This window comes from Pseudonaja textilis, chromosome 1 (genome assembly GCF_049901715.1).
Source record: "Pseudonaja textilis isolate UNSWEBS1 chromosome 1, rPseTex1.2, whole genome shotgun sequence".
Taxonomy (NCBI): Eukaryota; Metazoa; Chordata; class Lepidosauria; order Squamata; family Elapidae; genus Pseudonaja; species Pseudonaja textilis.
In genome coordinates, this window is record NC_141990.1 from 153,834,991 (window position 1) to 153,858,328 (window position 23,338).

Genomic DNA, 23,338 nt, shown 5'->3' on the forward strand with positions numbered 1-23,338 from the left:
CTCATGGGAGAAAGGGCGTTGGTACTTACCTGATACGCCCATTCTCTGTGACCTGTGAAGAGCATCCAGCCCCACCCATTTCTTTCCATCTGGTGGGGTTCCTTTCCAGTCAGGGATCTAGATTAGGTGATGAGTTCTGGACTTCGACACTCAGTCTTCGCAAAACTGGAGGACGCTGAGGAGGAGGCCTGAGGAGGAGGAGGAGCGTCCCGGAGTTTTAAGCCCAGCCTTTCCAGAAGAGACTGAAGCACCTCCCATATCTGGATGCTCTTCACAGCTCACAGAGAATGGGCGTATCAGGTAAGTACCAACGCCCTTTTTAGTGCCCTGTGATACATATTTTTTCACAAAGTCAGACCTATTTTTACTAGTGAAAAATTCTGCCCAGTTAATTATATTCACAAGAATATGTACCTTAAACTGAAAAACAGTGCATCTGTTTACATTATAAACTATATACTAAGCTGTAAGCTAAACTACATACACTGATATACAAATCGACTTTGAGGCATCATGTCCTCATCATGTCACATGATTTAGCAGATAGTAAGGTACAGTGGTCTTACTAAGAAACCAAGGAAGGGATGTGGTGCCTCAGTGGCTAAGACGCTGAGCTTGTTGATCCGAAGGTCGGCAGTTTAACAGTTGGAATCCCTAGCGCCACGTAACGAAGTGAGCTCCCATTACCTGTCCCAGCTTCTGCCAACCTAGCAGTTCAAAAGCATGTAAAAAATATAAGTAGAAAAATAGGGACCACTTTGGTGGGAAGGTAACAGCATTCCATGCACCCTTGGCATTTAGTCATGCTGGCCACATGACCACAGAGATGTCTTCGGACAGCGTTGGCTTTTCGGCTTAGAAAAGGAGATGAGCAGTGCCCCTAGAGCTGGAAACAACTAGCATGCATGTGCAGGGGGAACCTTTACCTTTAAGGTACAATGAAATCCATTTCTGTCAAATTGTTACCTTGGTTAGGAATTGTAGCATTTTTATTTATATTACTTGTAAGTATATGCTATTTCAACTCACTGCAATTCTACATATGGGTTGTTTTTCAGATTCTGGGTTCTATTCATACAGATGGGGATCCACTTGATGTCCGATTTAGTATGCGCAATCCACATCAGATTCATACTGTAGAACAATCTGCGAGTGCAGACCAAAAGCCCATGGTTGACAGCTGCATTTATGAATATGTTAGGAATAAAATTCATTGTGTGGCAATCACCAAAATACCATTAACATCCAAGGCCATCAGCTGTTGCAGGAATATTACAGAAGACAAACTAGTTCTGGGTTGTGAAGATTCTTCAATAGTTCTATATGAAGCCTACCGTCAAGTAACTTTGATAACAGAAGCAAAGCTGCTACCTGCCTTAATGTGTTGCCACCCTAGTGCTGCCATAATTCTTACTGGTAATTCTCAAGGAGAACTACAGTTATTTGACATGGCACTGTCTCCAATTAAAATGCAGTTTTTAGCTGAAGACTTTTCACCAAAATCGACTCTACAATTCAGTGAAAAATTTCAGATATCCAGCAGTCTAATTCAAATTCAATGGGCTATCCCACAAGATTCTTCTCAGGACATAGATGTTTTGGATATACATGATCTTCTATTATTTAGATTTGACAGAGGACCCGTTGGAGTGCTTCATTTCAAAACCGGTAAGTTTATTTGGTAGTTAATGGCAAATGCAATTTTTATGTTTCATCAGTAGATATAAAATTTCTGCTTTTTAAAAAGATTATATTTTCAACAAAACGAAGCAAGAAAAGTAAAAGAACCGGAAGAAAAAGATCCAAGATTACATTACATTATTTATGATTGGACTGAATGGTTGACTGAATCTGTTGAAATCCATTGATTGGAAGAAATCTGAAGAGAGATACATCATTAAAATATTTGTATTTTATGTGAGTCATCTGTCTCGGCCAATAAAAATAATTAGCAAATAATATAGATGAAATCTATGGTTGTGCAAGAAATTTTGATTGATGCAGAAGGCCTTTCTCATCTTGCCCCTTGCTACAGCAGAATGGGCCATTCTCCTAAGTTGAATTTGGGAGCTGGAGAGATAAACATCTTTCTCTTAATTATTCCACTGATGATCACAGGCCTCTGGGTTTTATCCAGCACCATTAATATGGCAGCTAAAGAATAGTTTTCAAGTAAATGTAGTTGCAGATTTGACCAGATATGTAGATAGGCAGGTAGATAGAAATTACCCCATAAGCCACTCTAATCCTATATCCCAACAATTTGGTTTATAAATATAATTGCACCATTCAGGATATGTCAGCTTTATATTCTTTAAAAATTGTCTTGATATCTTGTTTAACAGGAAAGCTTATACAATAATTTGTTCAATTCAGGGGTGGGATGCTACTGGTTCTGCCCGGCTCTATAGAGCAGCAGACACCAAACCGGTTCTGTGTCTGCTGCTGTTTGGCCCACCCGCCCGTCTGGGTTCTTACTTGTCCTTTATTACCTGCTTTTTCAACCTCAGCTGCTTTGCATGGCACAGCTGAGGTTGAAAAAGCAGGAAAAAAGAGGCTTTTCACACGCTGCGCACCTTCATGCAGCATTTTTCAGCTGTCTGGGCAGCACAGCTGATGTTTTTTTACACGCAAGCAGAGCGCGCATCAAGCGTAGTCACCAAACCAGTAGTAACACCGGTTGAATCCCACCCCTGGATAAATTATTCTACCTTGTCTAGTATTTTAACAGCCATAGATGTTTATTTAGAAAGCTAATTAAAACAGTTTGCTGATGTATTCTCAAATGTTGCATATTTTTAAATGCTGCTACATTTTTTTGGTTACCTGTCTACTAGAAGGCAATTAGACTATACCTACCTTGCTTTTCTTAGTTTTCCCGTGTGGCTCTTCTCACAACAATTTTCTAAAAAGCACAGCTTTACTTTTCCTATCTCTAGCACATTTATGTTCTTAACTGAGAGAAACATGCTCTCAGTGCAGGGATTTAGAGGCCTTTCTGCTAATTGCCAGCTTGTAAACTTAATTGGGCTGTCTCCCTGGGCAATGTTCCTAAATCAATTAGGCCATGAGTTGTCTGTCACCTTTCTTACCAAAGTAGGTCATTTGGAAATGCCTGACCCAAAAGAAATCAGACACCCAAAAAGGAAGCTGCTGACCTCTATGATTAAGAGCTGAAATATTTTTTTTAAAAAAATGCTGTTAAATTTTCAACAAGAAATTCTCTGGTTACATGCATTAGGGATGATTGTCCTATTCCGATCCAGTTTATTAGAATGTAACATAAACCTGAGATAACACATGCATTTTCAAAATTTACTTAAAACTTACAATTTTATGATACTAAACATATTAGAAAAATATAGAACAACATTCTCATGGGGACAGATAGAACAAAGTCCATAATGCTAAAATATATGTACATCTAGGAAGATGTGTGATCATGATTAATAAGTCTCACAGACAGACCATGGTCTCCACAAAAGCCATTGAGGTGAGTTCTTTTTCCATGTCTTCTAAGAATGGAATCAATTTATGGTGCAAGCTAAGGCAAATAATATTTAGGTTTTGTCCATTCTAAAGCTCACTTAGCAAGTAATCATTTACTTCTTAAGTAATTAAAAGTTCTGTCAGTTTGAGGGTCAAATAGGTTTTGCATTTCATGTTGAAAGGTACACTTCAAAAATGAATAGAACCAAAGTCTTTTGGGGAAGAGGTCAGCAAACTGCACTGCTCAAAAAAATAAAGGGAACACAAAAATAAGACATCCTAGATCTGAATGAATGAAATATTCTTATTAAATACTTTGTTCATTACATAGTTGAATGTGCTGACAACAAAATCACGCAAAAATTATCAATGGAAATCAAATTTAGCAACCCATGGAGGTCTGGATTTGGAGTTACACTTAAAATTAAAGTGGAAAAAACACTGCAGACTGATCCAACTTTGATGTAATGTCCTTAAAACAAGTCAAAATGAGGCTCAGTACTGTGTGTGGCTTCCACGTGCCTGTATGACCTCCCTACAATGACTGGGCATGCTCCTGATGAGGTGGCGGATGGTCTCCTGAGGGATCTCCTCCCACATCTGGACTAAAGCATCCCCCAACTCTTGGACAGTCTGTGGTGCAACGTGGCATTGGTGGATGGATCGAGACATGATGTCCCAGATGTGCTCAATTGGATTCAGGTCTGGGGAACGGGCAGGCCAGTCTATAGCATCAATGCTTTCATCTTGCAGGAACTGCTGACACACTCCAGCCACATGAGGTCTAGCATTGTCGTGCATTAGGAGGAATCCAGGGCCAACCGCACCAGCATATGGTCTCACAAGGGGTCTGAGATCTCATCTCAGTACCTAATGGCAGTCAGGCTACCTCTGGCGAGCACATGGAGGGCTGTGTGGCCCCCTAAAGAAATGCCACGCCACACCTTTACTGACCCACTGCCAAACTGGTCATCCTGGAGGATGTTGCAGGCAGCAGAACATTCTCCACGGCGTCTCCAGACCCTGTCATGTCTGTCACATGTGCTCAGTGTGAACCTGCTTTCATCTGTGAAGAGCACAGGGTGCCAGTGGCGAATTTGCCCATCTTGATGTTCTTAGGTAAATGCCAAACGTCCTGCACGGTGTTAGGCTGTAAGCACAACCCCCACCTGTGGACGTCGGGCCCTCATACCGCCCTCATGGAGTCTATTTCTGACCGTTTGAGCAGGCACATGCACATTTGTGGCCCCCTGGAGGTCATTTTGCAGGGCTCTGGCAGTGCTCCTACTGTCCCTCCTTGCACAAAAGCGGAGGTAGCGGTCCTGATGCTGGGTAGTTGCCCTACGGCCTCCTCCACATCTCCTGATGTACTGGCCTGTCTCCTGGTAGTGCCTCCATGCTCTGAACGCTGACAGACACAGCAAACCTTCTTGCCACAGCTCACATTGATGTGCCATCCTGGATGAGCTGCACTACCTGAGCTACTTGTGTGGGTTGTAGACTCTGTCTCATGCTACCACTAGAGTGAAAGCACCGCCAGCATTCAAAAGTGACCAAACCATCAGCCAGAAAGCATAGGAACTGAGAAGTGGTCTGTGGTCACCACCTGCAGAACCACTCCTTCATTGGGGATGTCTTGCTAACTGCCTCTGCTTTCCATGTGTTGTCTATTCCATTTGTACAACAGCATGTGAAATTGATTGTCAATCAGTGTTGCTACCTAAGTGGACAGTTTGATTTCACAAAAATGTGATTGACTTGGAGTTACATTGTGTTGTTTAAGTGTTCCCTTTATTTTTTTGAGCAGTGTATTTTGGCTCTCTGCTACAAAAGGAGAGGGATCTAGGAGCCACAAAAGGAATCTTTTAGACTGCATGATTTCACCTCTGCCTAAAATGAAATGAGATACTAGCTCATAAAGAGTCAATTAAAAACAAAAAATAATACATTTCATTTCATTTAAAGTATTGTTAAAGAATATGTGTATGTATGTGTGTATGTATGTATGTATGTGTATATATCAACAACAATAATATCTAGCAACAGGGAGCTACTAAAAGATATCTACCTTTACTTTAGTACATCTCTAACATAAAAAGAATTCCAATAATTTTTTAAAAATCATCCATTGTCTAATTTCTCTCAAAATAATTTTGTTTAATTAGGCATGCTTGAAATTTTATTTCTGCATTTTTTTGGAACCTATTTTTATAATTTCTACAAATATTTGAAAGTGGTAAACATATCCAACACACTTTCCTCCTTCTACTTTCCCCACAAAATTATTCTGTGAGATGAGTTGGACTGAAAGAGAGTGACTAGCCTTAGGTCACTCATTTGGCTTTCATGGCTAAAGTGGGACTAGAACTCACAGTCTACCATTTTCTAACTTGGTGCCTTAACTTCTTGATCAACTTTTTAAAATTTGAAATACTGATTTTCCTAAGAAGGCTATTCTGATTCTATCTTTCATTTCTTTTATGTTGTCCAAATTTTTGTAATTTTCTTTCTTTTTTTTTAAACAAATTTTATTGATTTTCCAAAACAATACACAGACAAACAAAACATAAAATATAATGACATAGGAATTTTTTTTTCCTTAAAAAGCCAATACAACAACTTATTTAAAGACAGAATTATTCCAAATTATCACATTTCCAAACAAGCACAATTTGATATATATATTTACCTTATCTGTTCATCTTATCCCAAACTTCTCTTTATTACTTCTTTTCCTTCTATTTATTCAAATTATATCTCTTTAACTTTAGATTGTATACATTTTTTATATCCATCTGTCTTATACATTTTCATTATTCTCTTCCAATAAAAAAAACAAACAAACAAGACAAAAAACATAAAAACATAAACATCTTTTCTGAAAGTTGCTTGATCCCGGGTTAAAACTCATACAGACACCTCTTCAAAAATCATGTTCCTTTTATATATCATTCCATATCTTATTACCGTTTTCCATTTTCTATTTCTTCCTTTTTTTAACTCTCTTAATTTTATTCTAGTCATCTCAGTTCAAATCATAATACTTAACATTCTTTGTCTGTTCTCAACTATCCATTAATTTTTTCTCTTTAAACAAAACCTCTCCTGTACACTAATTAGAGTATGACGCCTTTAACTCTTTCCCCTAACCTGATAATACTTAATATCACACATAACTTGTATTGGGATTCTGTTTAGCACATCCTAAAGTCACACAATATATTATATAAAGAGAAAAAGAAAAAAATTAATCGTACCTATTAATACTTATTTATATATTTATATCTTAAACATTTTATTCTATAAATGCCTATAATAACACAATCTTATGTACCTTACAATTAAATTTACCCATTGTCTATAAATACATTTTGTTTCTTCAAATCTTGCTTCCCATCATTGAGACTTCTCACCCCTTCCTTTCTCCCTTGCTTCTTCTTTTCCTTACCCTGTTCACCCCTTTGTCTTTCCACCTCCCTTTCCTTCTTGTGCTTTCCCCCTTCCTGTTGTTTCCTAATCTTATATCCACCCTTCAACTCATTTTTATCTTTTTTGGTTGTTTTTTTAAGTTTTAAAATCCCTTTTTCCTTTTCCTCTTCCTCCTTCTTCTCCCCCAATAGGGTCACATGTTCATCAAAAATGGTTCCTTCTTTGTCCCAATTATCCTGCTGCGCAATCAATTCTCCATAGGAATGCACCGCCATTTCTAGAGATTGAAAAAGAATGTCCAAGGTATCTTTCCAGTCTTGTTCTTCCTTTTTATATTTTAGATATTCAGTTTTAAATTCATCCAAAAGTGGTGCCATTATGAAGAGGAAAAAATTTTCCCAAAACAACCACCCGAGTGTTTTTAAACAAAGAAAAAAAAAGTTTCCCAAAAGATGCAAAGTCACCAAACAATCCAGATAAACTATTTCATTTAACACTTTTTCCCTTCTTCCATTTCTTTTTCTGGGGTTGCTATTAAATCACAAAATTCCAATTATAATATGTCTTTTGAAGTCTTATTAATGTTCAAATGGCTCTTTAAAATTCTAGGCAGTCTGCTCTTTATTTTCAATTTCAATTTTTTTTCCTCTCCCTTCCCACTCATAGCAGAAGAAAAAATTTTCTTTAAATATTTAGAAATCCATATCCCTTTGGCATTAGCACAGTCTTTAGCATTTAGCATACCTTCAATGCGGGTTTCCGATTTCTCTCAAAGCTGTTCCATTTGGAAGGAGAGTGAAAAGAAAAAAAGTTTTCCCTTTGATATCCATTCGCTGCTTACTCAGTCTGGGAACAATGTGTCTTTAGTAGGTGTTAAATACCAGGATACTTTCACTGTTCCTTTGTCCCGGTCAGCAAAATCAGTTTCATTTCTTCACAAACCCCTCCAGCACATTTCTTTCCCCGGCTGGGCTCTTCTAAATGGCGGCCATAAAAGATCGCCGTTCAGTTGCCGTCGGAGAGGGAGATTTAGCCGGCTGGGGAAGAGAGATGCGATGTCTCTCGTCCCTGCCAGAACCCCCCAGTCTTCACCACCTTCTACAAAGGTGGCTTAGCCCCGAAGCCAAATGGCTCGAGGCACTCAGGCAGTGAACACAGGCAGAAACCGTGCAGAGCCACGGAATCCTGCCTGCACTGAAGAACCACAAGCCGGAAGTCATAATTTTCTTTCATTTTTTAGTAACATAAAATCGTAAATTTAGTTTCAGGAACATCTTCCTACAATAAACAAATCTTCCAAAGATTTGGATTGTTAAAGCTCAGAACTGAATAAAATATATAACAAATGTTTTACCTGAATATATTGGCACTTAGATATTTTGGATAAATTGCATTCATTTTGTAATGAGACTAAGATGGTAGAGGTTTCTTTCTTTCATTAGTAATTCACTTAATTTATTTTTTAAAAATATGTAAGCAACGTAGGCACTCTCTCACAATATTTATTACTTAGAGACCATGTTCATTTGCACTCTATATTTTCCACATATTTGGGAATATTTTTAAGAGTCATTTAAAAGATCTGAAATTTGATTTGCATGTGATAACAGTTTATATTTACATTCTGATCCATTAAGGTCCTTAACTATCACTGGGCCATCACATGTTGATTACAGAGCAGATAATCCCATTTGTAACCACCCAAGCAGAAAGATTAAAATAATAAAATTTTATATGAAACAAATTCTAAAGGGTATCTAATTTTCTTTACTTATGCCAGAAATTCAATTTTCACAGTATCAAAAGTTTTTTCTGCACCTAGTGATATCGAAATATCTGTTTAATTTGTTCCAGAATGTGCTTATAATTGATACACTATTTGTTGTTACTTACCCCTCCTGCAAAAAAAAATAAAAATCAATATTTTATTTCATGGAGATTGGAGTAGAACCAGATTGTATTTAAAATTCAAATATTTAGAAATTCAAAAATGAGATTGTATTGATAGGCAACAATAAGAAAAGATTAAACCTCCTTAATATTACACAATGTGAAAATGTAAATCAAGGGTAGGGGAATCATGGATGGCCAATAAAGTGTCTATATTTTGCCTATAGAGACTCTCCTTTCTTCCTGAAATCTACCGAGTTTATATAAATTGAAAACTACTATGATGAACGTTACAATTTTGATAGCTCCAATATGCATTCACAGCTATATAAAATATATGAATGTAAAGATGTATTTGCTAATGTGCACTTAATATTTTTGATAACAGAAGTGTGTCTGTACATGAAATATGTACTGTGTAATCAGTCTCAAATTACAGATAAAAACAAAATCTATTGGGTGGTGAGATCAATCTTTCAGTCCACAGGCAGAATGCTATCATTTGAACTTTAGTAATTTTCACTCCATTCATTTTGCTAATATTGATACAGCCTTTAAATTTTTTTTCATCTCTCTTTATTCTCATAGGAGCCAAGCAAAAATTAATTGGGTTGGATTCATTGCTTCCAAAAGGGTTTATTTTTATACGTTCTTATACAATAGTGCTATCCTTAATCATTAAGCAAATACTATTTATCAATGTATCTGCCCAAACTGCACACCTTATATATTTTAATAGGTGAAAAACAGACAACCAAACAGACATATTCTTAGTGAAACAAATTAACATAATTAGGTTTGACTGGAATGACTTTTTCATTACTTTTTGTGGCAGGTGTCATCCCAAGAGGACAGCTTGGCCTTGTAGAAATCATCCAGGAATATATTCATCAAGATGAGATATGTGAGGCAATTAACATTTTAAATGGCATGAACTGGAATACAGTGGGTCATCACTGTTATGTAAGCCTATGTGCCATAACAAACTATCTGCTTCGACAAAAGCTGACACACGTTAGAGAAGGTTTGTTGGGCTATGTCTGATAAGTATCCCTACCTTTCAATTAATGCTAGAACTTTAATGTTAATCAACTTGAGCAGGTTATACTTAAACCATTGCAAGATTATGCATATACTGATCTTTATGTTAAAAGCAACTGGTGTTACAGATCAGTTTTTCAGTGTAAATATATTGGCATAGTGTAGAGTTGAAAGTGCTGGCCTAGAAACCAGGATACATTGAGTTCTGGGCCTCCCTTAGGCATAAAAGCCAGCTGAATGACTTTGGGCCAGTCATTCTCTCTGCCTAGCCCACCACAGAGGCTTGTTGTGGAGAAAATAGGCAAGATAATTCTATTTAGAACATTGACACCTTGAATTTTATGGTAAAAAGTGGGATAAAAATCTAATAAATTTTATTATTCGTTCATTGCATAGTCAGCCAGATATTTAGATCAGATTTGGCATTTTTATCTACCTGTCAAGTCCTTCTAAAGGATCTGGGATAGGCTGTGTTGTTTGATGGTGTTAAAGGTTACAAGTAAAGCTGTCTTTTGCAATTGACTGGTAGTGATTTTGTCAATACTGATAGTGTTCAAGTGGTCCAGATGTTTTGGGATTGCATTCAAAGTGCCTATCATTATTGATACGACCTTTGCTTTCTTTTGCCATTGTCATTCTACTTCTATTTGCAAGTCTTTGTATTTTGTGATTTTCTCCAGTTCATTCTCTTTTATTCTGCTGTCTCCAGATATTGCAATGTCCACTAACTAAGACTTTTTCTTATCAACAATGTTAATCTGGGCTGTCTTGTGGTAGGAGCTTGTCTATTGGAATTCTAGCGTCTTCATTTTCTATTCTTTGTCTTTTTTGTGGTCCCATTAGTACTTTTCTTAGGATTTAGATAAGAAAAATAATAAGTAGAAGAGCTTCATGTCTTGTCTCTGCATGTAAATATAACTGGGCACCAAGTGCTTCCCTGGAGAAAAGGAAAATGCTAGAAGCTATTGTGAACAGCAAGTTTTAGAAAAATTGCTTGCTGTTGAAACATGTGTCAAGGTCATGAGGCTGAGACCCACAATCCTTATGCTATAGAAAAAGAAGCTCTTATCATGCTATTCTACACCATTGACATAAAATTCTATGTAAGATTAACATTTATTCTTAGAAAATTTCTAGGAATACTAAAAAGTGGAACTATGTGGGACCTTTTGGTTTTAATATGTATGTTTTATATATAAATTCTTTCTTCTATGCTTCTCCTAGTGTGCAATATATTAGACATGTAACTTATGCCATTTGAGATTTGCCATCTATAAAACATCTTATATAAATTTTCTTCGTATGCGGTCGACATTGTTAATTTATAATTCCTGTTCCACAACTTCTGCCATTGGACTAATTCTATTGTTTAACCAAATTTTTTTGCCCATGCTGTCATTGTCTCCTCCACTTGTTGTCTTTCAATTTAATAGCCAGTAAATAGCTATACAGTTTTTTTATCACTTTCTTTTGTCCATGTTAATATCTTATCTAATTCTATTGTTTCTTTATAAGAACCATATAATTTAGCATCTTTCTGATACCTAGAATGTACCAGTACATGTGTATACCATACCATGTCGATCCCTTGATCACTCAATTCTTATTTAGTTTTGAGTTCCCCCTTTTCATTCAGTATGTCTTTATATCTAACAATATTCCCCATGTTAATAACATTTGGGTGAATCAGTGCTTCCATTGTTGAAAGCCAAACTAGTATCTTCAAATAATGTTGTTCTCGGATTTTCTCCCATACTAACAATAATGCATTCCTTATATAATGTCTTTGAAAGTAACCATGTATTCTGCTTTTCCCATACCATAAGGCATGCCAACCCAGTTGTAAGTCATGTCCCTACAGAATCAGTAGTCTTGTATGTCTCAATGCAATCCATTCTTTTATCCATGTTAATGCCACTGCCTGGTAATACAGTTCCCAATTAGATAGTCCAAAGCCTCCTCTATTTCTTGAATTCTGCAACATTTTAAGCCAATTCTTCCTTTTTTCCCCCTGCCAAATGCATTTTAATATTATTTTATTAAATTCCTCAAAGTATTTTTCCCAACTTTATCGGAATTGTTTGAAATATGTTCAGTACTCTTGGCAATATATTCATTTAATTGTAGGGATCATTCCTATCAATGATAGTTGCAAAATTTTCCATTTTTCCAAATCTGTTTTAATTTGTTGCATCAATTTTTGGTAATTATCTTCCTTCGTCATTACTTGCCTTGCTGTCAAGTGAATTCCTAAGTATCATTCTCTAAAATTAAACTGTATCTGCAATTTTTAAAAAAGGAAGTAATATAATACAACATTCATTTAAAGTAATTTACATGGCATAATACTAACATTGGTTAAAGCTGTGCATCAGTGGTTACATTTGTCTACTTCTAAATAATAGTAGAAAAGATGGGGGAAGAATAGCTGAAAGATGAATATATTCAAGAATGTAATCCTAGGCAAAATTAATTGGAAAGAATATTGTTTAATTTTAAATTTGTGCAATATTTCATCTTTATTCAAGCTAGATAGGTTCGTAGATAGAAAGCCAAATACCTTATCATCTTGCAATCTGCCATGGGAAACCTGCTGCAAATCCAAATCTTGGCTATTTATGAAAGAGTTGAGGGAAAAAGTAATCCAAAGAAGGCCAAGGAATTGCTGCCAAATAATATTGCTGAGTAGTCATGAGTCCCAGAGGCCATTGGAGGCACAAATATGAATGATTTGTAGTTGTTCATCGACCTTAACAAATTTACTAATAATGTTATTTTTATTTAATTTGTATATTTTGGCAGAAGGGAAAAGAAGCAAGTTTTGCTTTTTCCAGTCCTACAGCAGGTGGCACGCAGTTACCATTATAAAACTTCCAATATTTCAGAAGGGAGGCAACATCCATATTGCAGATTATAGTAAACCTGGAAGTTTGTGCTTAGATACTCTATTATCATGACATATTGAGATATGACTCACCTTGTAATTATTGAAGCCTGCCAACCAATACTGAAAGCAGAAAAACATTCCTACAGTTATCAATGCTTCTTTTAGAGGTGCTGAAATACCTACAGAGGTCAAGTTGCTTCCCCCAGGGGCTAACTTTGGAAAATATTTTTACCTGTGGGACAATGGAAAAGTTCTGACAAGCTAAGTCAGAACAGGAAGGATAAAAAAAGGAGAACTTTTTTTAGTAGGAAAAGCTTTGATTGAAGTTTAGCATCGTCATTAATCATTCTTGCCACGTTAAAATAATTAGAGATCCATTTATTCTAAGATACTGACAGATTTTTGTTATTGCTCCAAATCATCATAGGTGCTGCCTGAAATGATTGTTCAACATAGATTTGTTTCTGTACTGTCACTTTTTTTAAAAAAAAATGTATTTTTCCCAGCTGCATGTTCATTTGAAAAGCTTCGCTGTCTGAAGCCATAAGCCATATTTCTTGAAGAGAAGGTACTCCATTTGTTTAACTGCTGCTATGTTTGAACTCCACAGCACAGCTGGAGGCAACTCTTGGGACATTTTATGCACCAACCCGACCTTTGTCTGAGACAACTGTTTTGGGATACAGGGACCAGATCAGTAGATATGCACGAAGGTTCTTCCACCATCTGCTCAGGTGAACAACTATCTTGACTTTTATCAATTTCAATTAATTTATACTATTTCCATAAGAAATTATTAAAGCATTTAACATATTTTCTAAAAGACTCACACACACACAAATATCAATGACATTTCGACTTGTTTTTTCAAACATGTTCAGGTGCTATATATATTTCCTTTGTTTTTAGTGCACTAAGATTTTTGCATCTCACTTATTTGTTTTACTTGGTTTATTTGTCATTGTAGTTGTCAAGCAACTCTAAGTAGCTTACAACCTTACTGTTCATAAATAACATTAAATAGCCACAAATTGTAAAAGATTATTTAATTAAATATTCCTATGCCAGAGAATCACAAAACCCACATAATAGTATATTATAAAGGACAAACGCCCGTGAAGTCATCCTTCATGGTCATTATTTAAATGACATTATGTGCTGTATATAGGTTGACTTTGCAGATTACTCAGAAATTTCACTTGGCAATTTTGGGTTCCTCATGGTTGGCCTGTGTTATACCATTGATATGCAAGCTCCACTGCCTTCCAGTTTCTTTATGGGTGCAATTCAGAAGGCTGGTTTCACCTTTAAAGCCCCGTATGGCACAGAAACAGTTTATTTGTGGGATCAACCATCCTACTGAGGACACTGCCCATCCTACTAGACTGGATAGGGTAGGCTCATTTCAATTCTATTTAACGTTGACATCTATGGTACCTAGGAAGCGAGCCTTTTCCATAATGTACCTTCACTGTGAACAGATACTTTCTTAGATATAGAAGATCTGTATTCTTCTTGCCCTCCCAAAGGCTGTTAAAACCTGACTCTGCTTTTAGGTCAGAATAGGAGGCAAGCCCAGCATATTTTTTTATTTTTCTTAAGTGGGTAATGTTATGTCTGTTGTGATCTGATAGAATGTTAATCTTATGTTTGTATTATTTGTGTATTTGCTTGCTAGCCACTTAGTGTTGTTATTCTGCTGGTCAGATACTTATTTTCAAATAATGAAATATCACTAATCATAAAACCTAGAAAAATTATTCAGTTACTATAATGTGGTCCTTTTTCTACTCAAGTAGAAAAACAATGAATCAAAGGTAATGTATATAAATGCAGGCACAATTCCTTTTTAGACTTAATTTCATAATAATCTTCACTTCTGAATACTCTTTGTAAACTTTCAAAAGATTCACAAAACTAAGCATGTATTGCTTTGTATCACTTGATTCTTTTTCATATAATTCAGAGCAGTTTATATCTGGTGAATCTCTGGACGTTTACATTTACTGAATGTGAAAGATTACTGCAACATCTTCTTGGAATACATTTTAGCTTCTAATCACTTTGTATTGGTGTCAGTATGATTCCAAGACAAAATGAAAAGGCTGGTTTGTTTTATAAAACTAGAGATAGGGACGCTGACATAACCAAATGTTAAGTTTCTATTTTTTAAAAAAGAAGATTTCATCCAGTAAAATAGTCAAATTTTTCCGTCTACAATATTTTAGGTCAAGGCAGTTTCAGTGACAGTTTTTGTTTTGTTTAACTATTTTGATGCCATATGGTTATGTGAACCAAGTATTATTCTATGTAGTTCACATGGTAAACAAAACTACGTAAAATAGAAGGGGAATATAAAGAAACAGTAATGTACATTTCAAAACTGGTTGTACTTGCAGAGAATAAGTTGTACAGCACTGGATTCTGAAAGGTTTGTGTTTTTGAAGACGATGGGGGAGTCACATATCATTTTCTATTTCTCACCTTCAAAGTGACAAATGCTTTCTTCTTATATTATTTCTCCTTCCTTCCTTCCTTCCTTCCTTCCTGCCTGCCTGCCTGCCTGCCTGCCTGCCTGCCTATGTCAATGCTTGAATCCTAGAATCTGTTCATAAATGTTCTAATCTACTATACTTTTAAAAATTGTTGGGTCATCATATTGGCACAATAGAGATTTACAGTAGTAGCAGGAACTCATCTTTGCCTATGTTTATCTCTGCTATAGGGCTGTCTTAGGGTGTAGACATGTTGATAAGTTTACTCAATGCAGCTTTCAAGAATATTGTTAAGTTTACATAATCACCAGAGGGCTAAAGCTAGAACCGACGAAAGGCCAAAGACAATTAAAGTATCATAGCTGATTTTTAATGGACAAGGCTGAGAAAAATAAATGTGTAACAACAAGTGTCACAAGTTCTTATCAGCATTTTTAATTAACATCAGTTTTCAAGTATTTCAGTATTTTGGGAGATTGTGATGGATTGTGCTTATATAGAAAGATAAAAGGTAAACAGCTAGAAATTTCTGAATAGTGAGACGTTGGGAAACTAAGAGGCAGTGAAAGTTAAGAATTATTTGTAGCTCTTATAGACTCAAAGGCAAGCAATTTAAGCAATGTCCCTAAAACAAGCATTAGAGGAAAATGAGAATGATATGTTATGTGGCAGGGGTGGGATTCAACGGTTCAGTGACTACGCTGTATGTGCGTGTAAAAAACCTTAGGCTGGACAGCTGAAAAGCGCTGCATGTGGGTGCGCAGCATTTGAAAAGCCTCTTTTTCCCTGCTTTTTCAATCTCAGCTGTGCCGCGCAAAGCAGCTGAGGTTGAAAAAGCAGGAAATAAAGGACAGGTAAGAGCCCAGGCGAGCCAAACAGAAGCAAACAGAACCAGTTCGGTGTCTGCTGCTCTGCAGAACTACTGGTTCTATAGAACTGGGCAAAACTGGTAGCATCCCACCCCTGGTATGTGGAAATGGAAAATGAAATAAGGATCTACTGACAAGAACAAAGCCATTTTAGTTAAGATCAATTGCAATTACTGAAATGAATACATTATCCATGATAAATTATTTGTTGGAAATGGTTCCTATTATAGTCCAAGAATGACAAGAAATTTGTCAACAAATTTATATGGGGTGGGGTGGGAAAAGACCCAGATTAAATTAAATATTATAAGATTCAAAAGATAGAGATGATCTTGCTCTTCCAAATTTTAAGGTATAGCAAAAACCATGTTTGTTGTCATGGATAACAGAGTGGATAAAATTCTCTAACAGCAAAATGTGAATACTGGAGTCAGCCTAATTAATGGACTTCATAGTATATGTGGTATAGAAGCAGAGAGGAGGATAAAAATTTAAAAACAGATGATCAAACAAAGTTTATTTTTAAAAATGGAATTTTACAAATAAAATAATAAGCCTAACAATTTCAACATTAGTTTTTCCTTCAAATGCCTTCCATGTTGGAAATAATTACAGTAAGAAAAAATTAATGACCAACACAGACATGATTCACTTCAATCCAAAGATCAAATTCAAGACATTTTGTGAAGGCCGCAAATATATCATAGCTGGAAGGATACAATCTAAACTTAAGAATGAGGGAGACATTTTTTTAAAAAAGGCAAAATTCAAAATGTATACACAAATAATTATCATTTATCAGGGCACAAATATAAACTCTTACTTAGATACAATACAGAAACAGAACAAATAGCTGGATGAGAAAATGGAAACAAAATTTCAAAGACTCAATCAGTACACAGCAATGGGAATAATTATGAATCAAATCCATAAAATTTACTCCAAACTACTATAGCTTAAAATAAAATTGGTACAAAGTTTTTTACACTTGTACACAATTCCATCAATAATCTCTAAGATTGATAAATGATACAGTAATAAATGTTGGAAAATAACATTTTACAGGTAGTCCTCCATTGACAGCCACAATTGATCCTGGAATCTTGATCACTGAGCAAAGCAGTCAAAATCTTTCAGCATGCTGGGGAATTGGACTTTAAATCCAACAGCCCCTCTCCTTGCAACCTTCCCTGTCTTCTTCCCCATTGACTTTCTGGAGAAGCTGGCATAGAAGAATGCAGATGATGATCACATGATCTCAGGGCACTTGGCAACCAATAGTAAATGTGAACAGGAGTTAATTCAAGGAGCTGGCTGCATAATTTCACATCCTTTCCAACAATAATCCCCAAATGACCCTATTTCCACTTTAGGCATGAAAGATGGTTGGGTATTTTGGGCCGGACACTTTCAGCCTAACATACCTCACAGGATTATTGTGAAGAAAATAGGAGAAGGAAGGAGTATTAGATATATTTGCCGCCTTGTGTTCTTTATAAAAATAATAAAGATGCAATTTTTTAAAAAAGGAAAACATGCGTGAGAATAAATGGAAGGTTTAGCAAATAGCTCAGCACTCAGCATAAAGCGCAGGTATTTAATATTTGTTTGACTGTTTATTATGTACAGATTTATTTAAAACGTGATGATATTCCATTAAGTGGTTAACAGTGTGATGTGGTTTTGTATGTATGTTTGTATGTAGATGATACTACGTTACTTGCTGACAAGCAGAATGTTTTTTGATTAATGTTAGATTGTAAGATACAATGATAATGATGAGTCTGAAAATGTATCAAAGATTAAGTTAATTGTGTTTGACAGCTTCAACTGGTGCAGAATGCAGCAATGAGTAGTCAGTGGCACTGATTACTCAGCATTATGTAATAGCATTATTTTGCAATCTGCCTGAGTTGCCAGAGTCTTCTAGATACAATTCATAGCTGTGAATTTGGGACCAGGTTACTTGGAGTTGGTTCTACCGCTCAGAACAAGTATGGTAAAATAGGCATACTTCAGGCCCTGTTAGCTAAGGAAATGCTGTTTAATAGGGCCCAGAATAAAACCCTTATAATATTGTAAGATATAGTTAATGAAACTTCATTTTTCATTTTGTACTTTCATAAATGTTGTTTCTGATCCAACAATTGCTAATAGGAGAATTTATAAGGAAAGCATTTCTTATGAATAATTATGTTATGCTTAAGAAATGGGCTAGATACCTAGAAACTGGATGAAAGAGTAAAGTATTAAATTGAAATATTAAACAGAATTACTGAATTAAAAATGATCATGTAAGCCTTGAAATAAATGTCTGGGAGATGTAGGTTTTTTTTTACCTATTTGCATCTCTTATTCATAGGTAGGCTTAGATACAATTGCTCATTGTTAAAATGCTCAAATGAAATTCAATCGCGTGTACATTTTAAAGTTTGAAGTAATTACAAGTTCATTTTATTCCACTTAATTACATGTGAGTTTTTTTCCAATATTCATTATTCTCATTGTCTTCCTTTGGAAGGATTTAAAAATATCTTTTGCAATCATACATAATTCTTCATTTGATTTCTTTATGAGGCAGGTTCTGAGATTTCTTCATTTCTAAAGAGATGTTTGTAAACCAAAACTGTGGCATAGCTCTTCTCCCACAGTTGATTTTCTTACTGAAGAGAAGCAAGGGTAGAAACATAGCAGTTTTCCTTTTTATCAGTCCAGGACAAGGAATTTACTTACATGGTCAATGAGTATGATGACTAAGACAGTTTGTTGGTAGTTACTAGTTAGTAAAAAGATTTTTGATTTTCTTCTACATTTAAATAGAATATCAGGACTTCATGAAAGTTTCATTATTTTATTAGCCTTGTGCTTATTTTATTTTACTGGTGTTACATAAATTTCATTCTTTTTCTTCAAAAGGCTTGGCCACTAATGATAAAACAGGTGGAAAAGTGACAAAAGAACTGGCAAGGTTCTGATTTAGCCTCCGTGACCCTTAGATTGTACTGTATGAATTATCAGAATTTTCTTTGCCTTAAAGAAGAAGGGTGGAATAGACCATGAGTATACCGAAAAATATGGTAAAGCCAAGAGGGTTAGCTCTACAAAGAAAAATTTCCATACTTAGTTATCTAGAAAATAAAAAAATATATAGTGAGCATAAAAAAACTTGAGTGGAATTGAATGGAATGGAAGAAAATTTGAAATACATTAGTATCTGAAAATATTACTAAGCAATGTAGTCATAAAACATGATGTCACATGATTACATTGCTTAGTGATAGCAATTCTATCAGTTTACTTCTTCATTAAGAGAGCATTGCGGATTACTAGACAAGGATCTTCTTGCAACTTCCTAACGGGTTCCAACAAGCAAAGTCAATGGGAAAGCTGGAAGGGAAGGTCTCAAGTCACTCCTCCCACTCCCTTGGCATTTTCTTCTTGTAGGAATCTAGTACTCTGTAGCACATGCCTGCCTCTGCCAACTGTCTCAGCCATAGAAATTTTAGCTTGTTGAATGTCATCCAATCTCAAGGGTCCATCTTCTGTAATTACATTGTCATTCACTTTATCTTGTCTGTTGTGGGTTTTTTAGTAAAATTCAAGAGTGTTCTATCATACTCTTCACATTTGAAAATAGGCCTTTTTGTTGTCATTAAAGTGAACCAACATAATTTTCCTGTATTACTTCTTATTATATGCCCGTCTGCTTTAGCTGAGCATCTACAAAGACTTTCATACATGCCTGAATGTTCTTAGTTCCTCTCTCCAACACCATCACAATGTTGGGACACAATGGCAAGATTTGTGGGAGGATATGTCATAAGTAGAACTCTTTTATTTTGCAAAAATATTTCAGTGTAGAGAAGTGCTGTGGTTGCATGTTGAATAAAAAAATCTATTCTGCTTATTTTAGGAAGAAAAGTAACTTTTGTGGGAGAGAAGATCAGAGATAGAGGTGATGGGGGTCTTAGGCTCTTTGCTTGCCTTGAAGCTTGCTTACATGCACTTATAGTGTAAAAAGAGGTGAATTTGGAATCAGACATCAATGTGTAGGGTACCTCCCTTCGCTTGTCTCTTACTCTCGTCTTGATTTGATGGGGGCAGGGAGGCTTTGAGTCAGTTTTGACTCCTGGCAATACCCTGTACAACAACATTTCAACAACATTTGTGGCAACATTTCAAAAGTGGTTTGCTTTTGCCTATTTTCTAGGGCGAAGAGAGAAATTGAATGACCCAAGATCATCCTGCTGACCCTAGTCCCCAAGCTGGGACTAGAATTCATGGCTGCAGTTACAAATTTGTATCTGCTACATGTAATTAATAGTATATATTTCAATTTTTTTTGTTTCTGTTCATTCTACAGGCACCAAAGATTTGAAAAGGCCTTTCTGTTAGCAGTTGATATAGGTGCCCATGACTTATTTATGGTAAGATATGCTTGAAGAATTTTAAATATTATTGCTGCTATTGAATGAATTATGACATTTTGGGGCACAGGATTGAATTTATAATATTTTAATGTATAAGCTTATAGTTCATAAGCTAGTGACAGTTTTAAAATCAAATAATAATCTGTAACAATCATTCTCAATATCTATGGAGATTCTCAGTCATCCAAATCATGGTTGTTCCAAGGATGCTTTTTTTAAAAGGCAACTGGACCTTCTGGTTTTTCTTTGAAGACATTTTGCTTCTCAACCAAGAAGCTTCTTCAGCTCTGACTGGATGGTGAGGAATGGAAGGATTTATACTCCTTGCAGACAGCTGATCATTTGCATTCTTTTAGTAAGTCCTTAAGGTCATCTGGAGGTTTATTTGTGTCATCAGGGTCACCTGAGTGGTGCAAATTGGTGTGTAGCCTTCTTGGAACTATTAAAAGGACTGTGTTGTAGATTGGAGATAGGTGATGTTGTATCCCCTCCCGGTTGAGAGAGGGCTGTTCAGTTTTGACATAGATGACCTCTTTAACTGCTCTTTCAAGCCAACAATCCTCTCTGTCCAAAATGTGGACTTTGTTGTCTTCAAAACAGTGGCCTATCTTTTAAATGCAGATGGACTGCTGAGTCTAGTCCTGATGTGTTTTTTCTCCTATGTTGTGCCATGCATTTATGAAGTGGCTGTTTCATTTCCCCAATATACAGATCTGCACATGAAAGGACTATAAATCCTTCCATTCTCCTACCTACCATCTTATCAGAACTAGAGAAGTGTCTTGGTTGAGAAGCGAAATGTCTTCAAACAAAAACCAGAAAGTCCAGTTGCCTCTTCAATAAAGCATCTTAGGGACAATCATTCTCAACAAAATTTCTCAATTCTTAACAATATATTATTTAATATGATTGCCTTGTGATAAATATAGTGTGAATGAGCTCGTTATAGTATAATACTATAGTTTTGTTTTAGTTGCATAAAATCTGAACCATTGTCATTTCTGCCTTGCATTCTGGTGGTTAAGTATTGGACAATAGAAATACAATCCATTTCCTTTGTTCTAGGCTTCTCAAAAGTATTTGGTACCATTAGTTATATAATTGTATTCTAGAAAATCCTGTTGAGTAAGTCTGGAAAAGCATGCTCCATTTCCAGATCTTAGTATTCAGCTCACTGGTGGCCTTGGATTCATATTGGTTGGAGTAAATGCCAGATCCATTTGTAATTGCTATGTTATTTCATGACTTAGTTATAGATAGCAGACAGCTGGAATGTATTATTGAAATCTGTCTAAGCAAGGGCAATGCCATCATCCCCTTGGAGATCTGCCCTTCTGGATTTTTGGTTCCACAATAACCCAAAGATAGGGAAAGGAATAGCATTATACTTACATGCATTCTGTTGCTTGGTTAGCATATAGTGACTTGAGCTCTTTATAAATTATCTGAAGTAGCATATCTTAATGCATCAATCCTAGTGTGAATTTCAGGAGATCAGATGACAGAATTGAAGGTCACAACATTAGTAGAAGACTGACTAAATACAGATACAAGCTCAGGCTTGAGCCTACACTGTGATGATGCAAGGTGATATATCATTACTCCTCCTTTATTGCATAAATAAACCATTGACCAGTTATTTTATTTAGGATTGTAGAAAGGAGAACACAAATAGACCAGCCTTTTTGGCTTCTATCACTATTTTGTTCAGCATTCTGCCAATAAAGTACCTGGATTTGCTGAGATCCTGGTTCCTCATGGTCAGAGTTCATAGTGGTGACATCAGCAGTAACCCACCATGTTATCTGAGACTTCTTTTGATCAGTGGTCTCTGAAGAAATGGATTGGTTTCTTTCTAGCATGGGTACTCTCTTGTATACTTCTTTCTAGCATGGGTACTCTCTTGTATACTTCTTTCTAGCATAGGTACTCTCTTGTATACTTGATCCATGATCTTTCTGGCAGCAGATAAGATGTAACAAACTAGATGCAGGAGTAGCAGTGCTTCAGTTTGGGAGAGGTTATAGTATGATTACATATTGCTCTCTCTTGAAAACTTACTCTGGATCCAGCTATATTTGGTAACTATTGCTTGATCTATTCCCTTTTTGAATTAACAGAATAACACAGTTTGACCTTGGGACCTTTGGAGGTCTTCGAGTCCAACCCCTTAATCAAGCAAGAGATCCTATTCCATTTCAGATAAGTGGTTATACAATCTCTTCTTAAAAACCTCCAGTGTTGGAGCATCCACAACTTCAAAAGGCAAGCTGACTCACTGATTAATTGTTCTGTCAGGAAATTTCTCCTTATTTCTAGGTTGGATCTCTTCTTGATTAGTTCCATCTGTTGCTTCTTGTGTTGCCCTCAAATGCTTTGTAGAATAGGTTAACTCCCTCTTCTTTGTGGCAGCTCCTTAGATATTGGAACACTGCCATAATTTAATCCCTAATCCTTTTTTTCATAAGACTAGACATATCCAGTTCCAGCAACCGTTCTTCATGTTTTAGCCTCCAGTCCCCTAATCGTCATTATTGCTCTTCTCTGCACTCTTTCTAGAGTCTCAAATCTTTTTTACATTGTAGTGATCAAAACTGGATGCAATATTCTGAGCATGATCTTATGAAGGTATTATAAAGTAGCGCTAATACTTCATGTGATCTTGAGTATTCTTCTGTTAATGCAGCCTAGGACTGCATTAGCCTTTTTGAGAGCTGTAGCACGCTGCTGGCTCACATTTAAGTGACTGTCCAGTAGGAAGAGGGCTGTCAAGTGAATGGAGGGATACAGTTACAAAACACACTAAAG

General features: G+C 36.0%; 1 protein-coding gene across 2 annotated transcripts in view; it reads left to right on the top strand.

Annotated features, from left to right (window-relative positions):
- Positions 1-23,338, top strand: part of WDPCP (WD repeat containing planar cell polarity effector) — a 179,850-nt gene that overhangs the window by 79,605 nt on the left and 76,907 nt on the right. For both annotated transcript variants that reach the window (XM_026712893.2, XM_026712894.2), the window contains exons 10-13: positions 1,059-1,668; positions 9,644-9,832; positions 13,347-13,470; positions 20,464-20,527. In XM_026712893.2, coding sequence (XP_026568678.2) covers positions 1,059-1,668; positions 9,644-9,832; positions 13,347-13,470; positions 20,464-20,527 — 987 coding nt within the window. The remainder of the gene's footprint in view (positions 1-1,058; positions 1,669-9,643; positions 9,833-13,346; positions 13,471-20,463; positions 20,528-23,338) is intronic.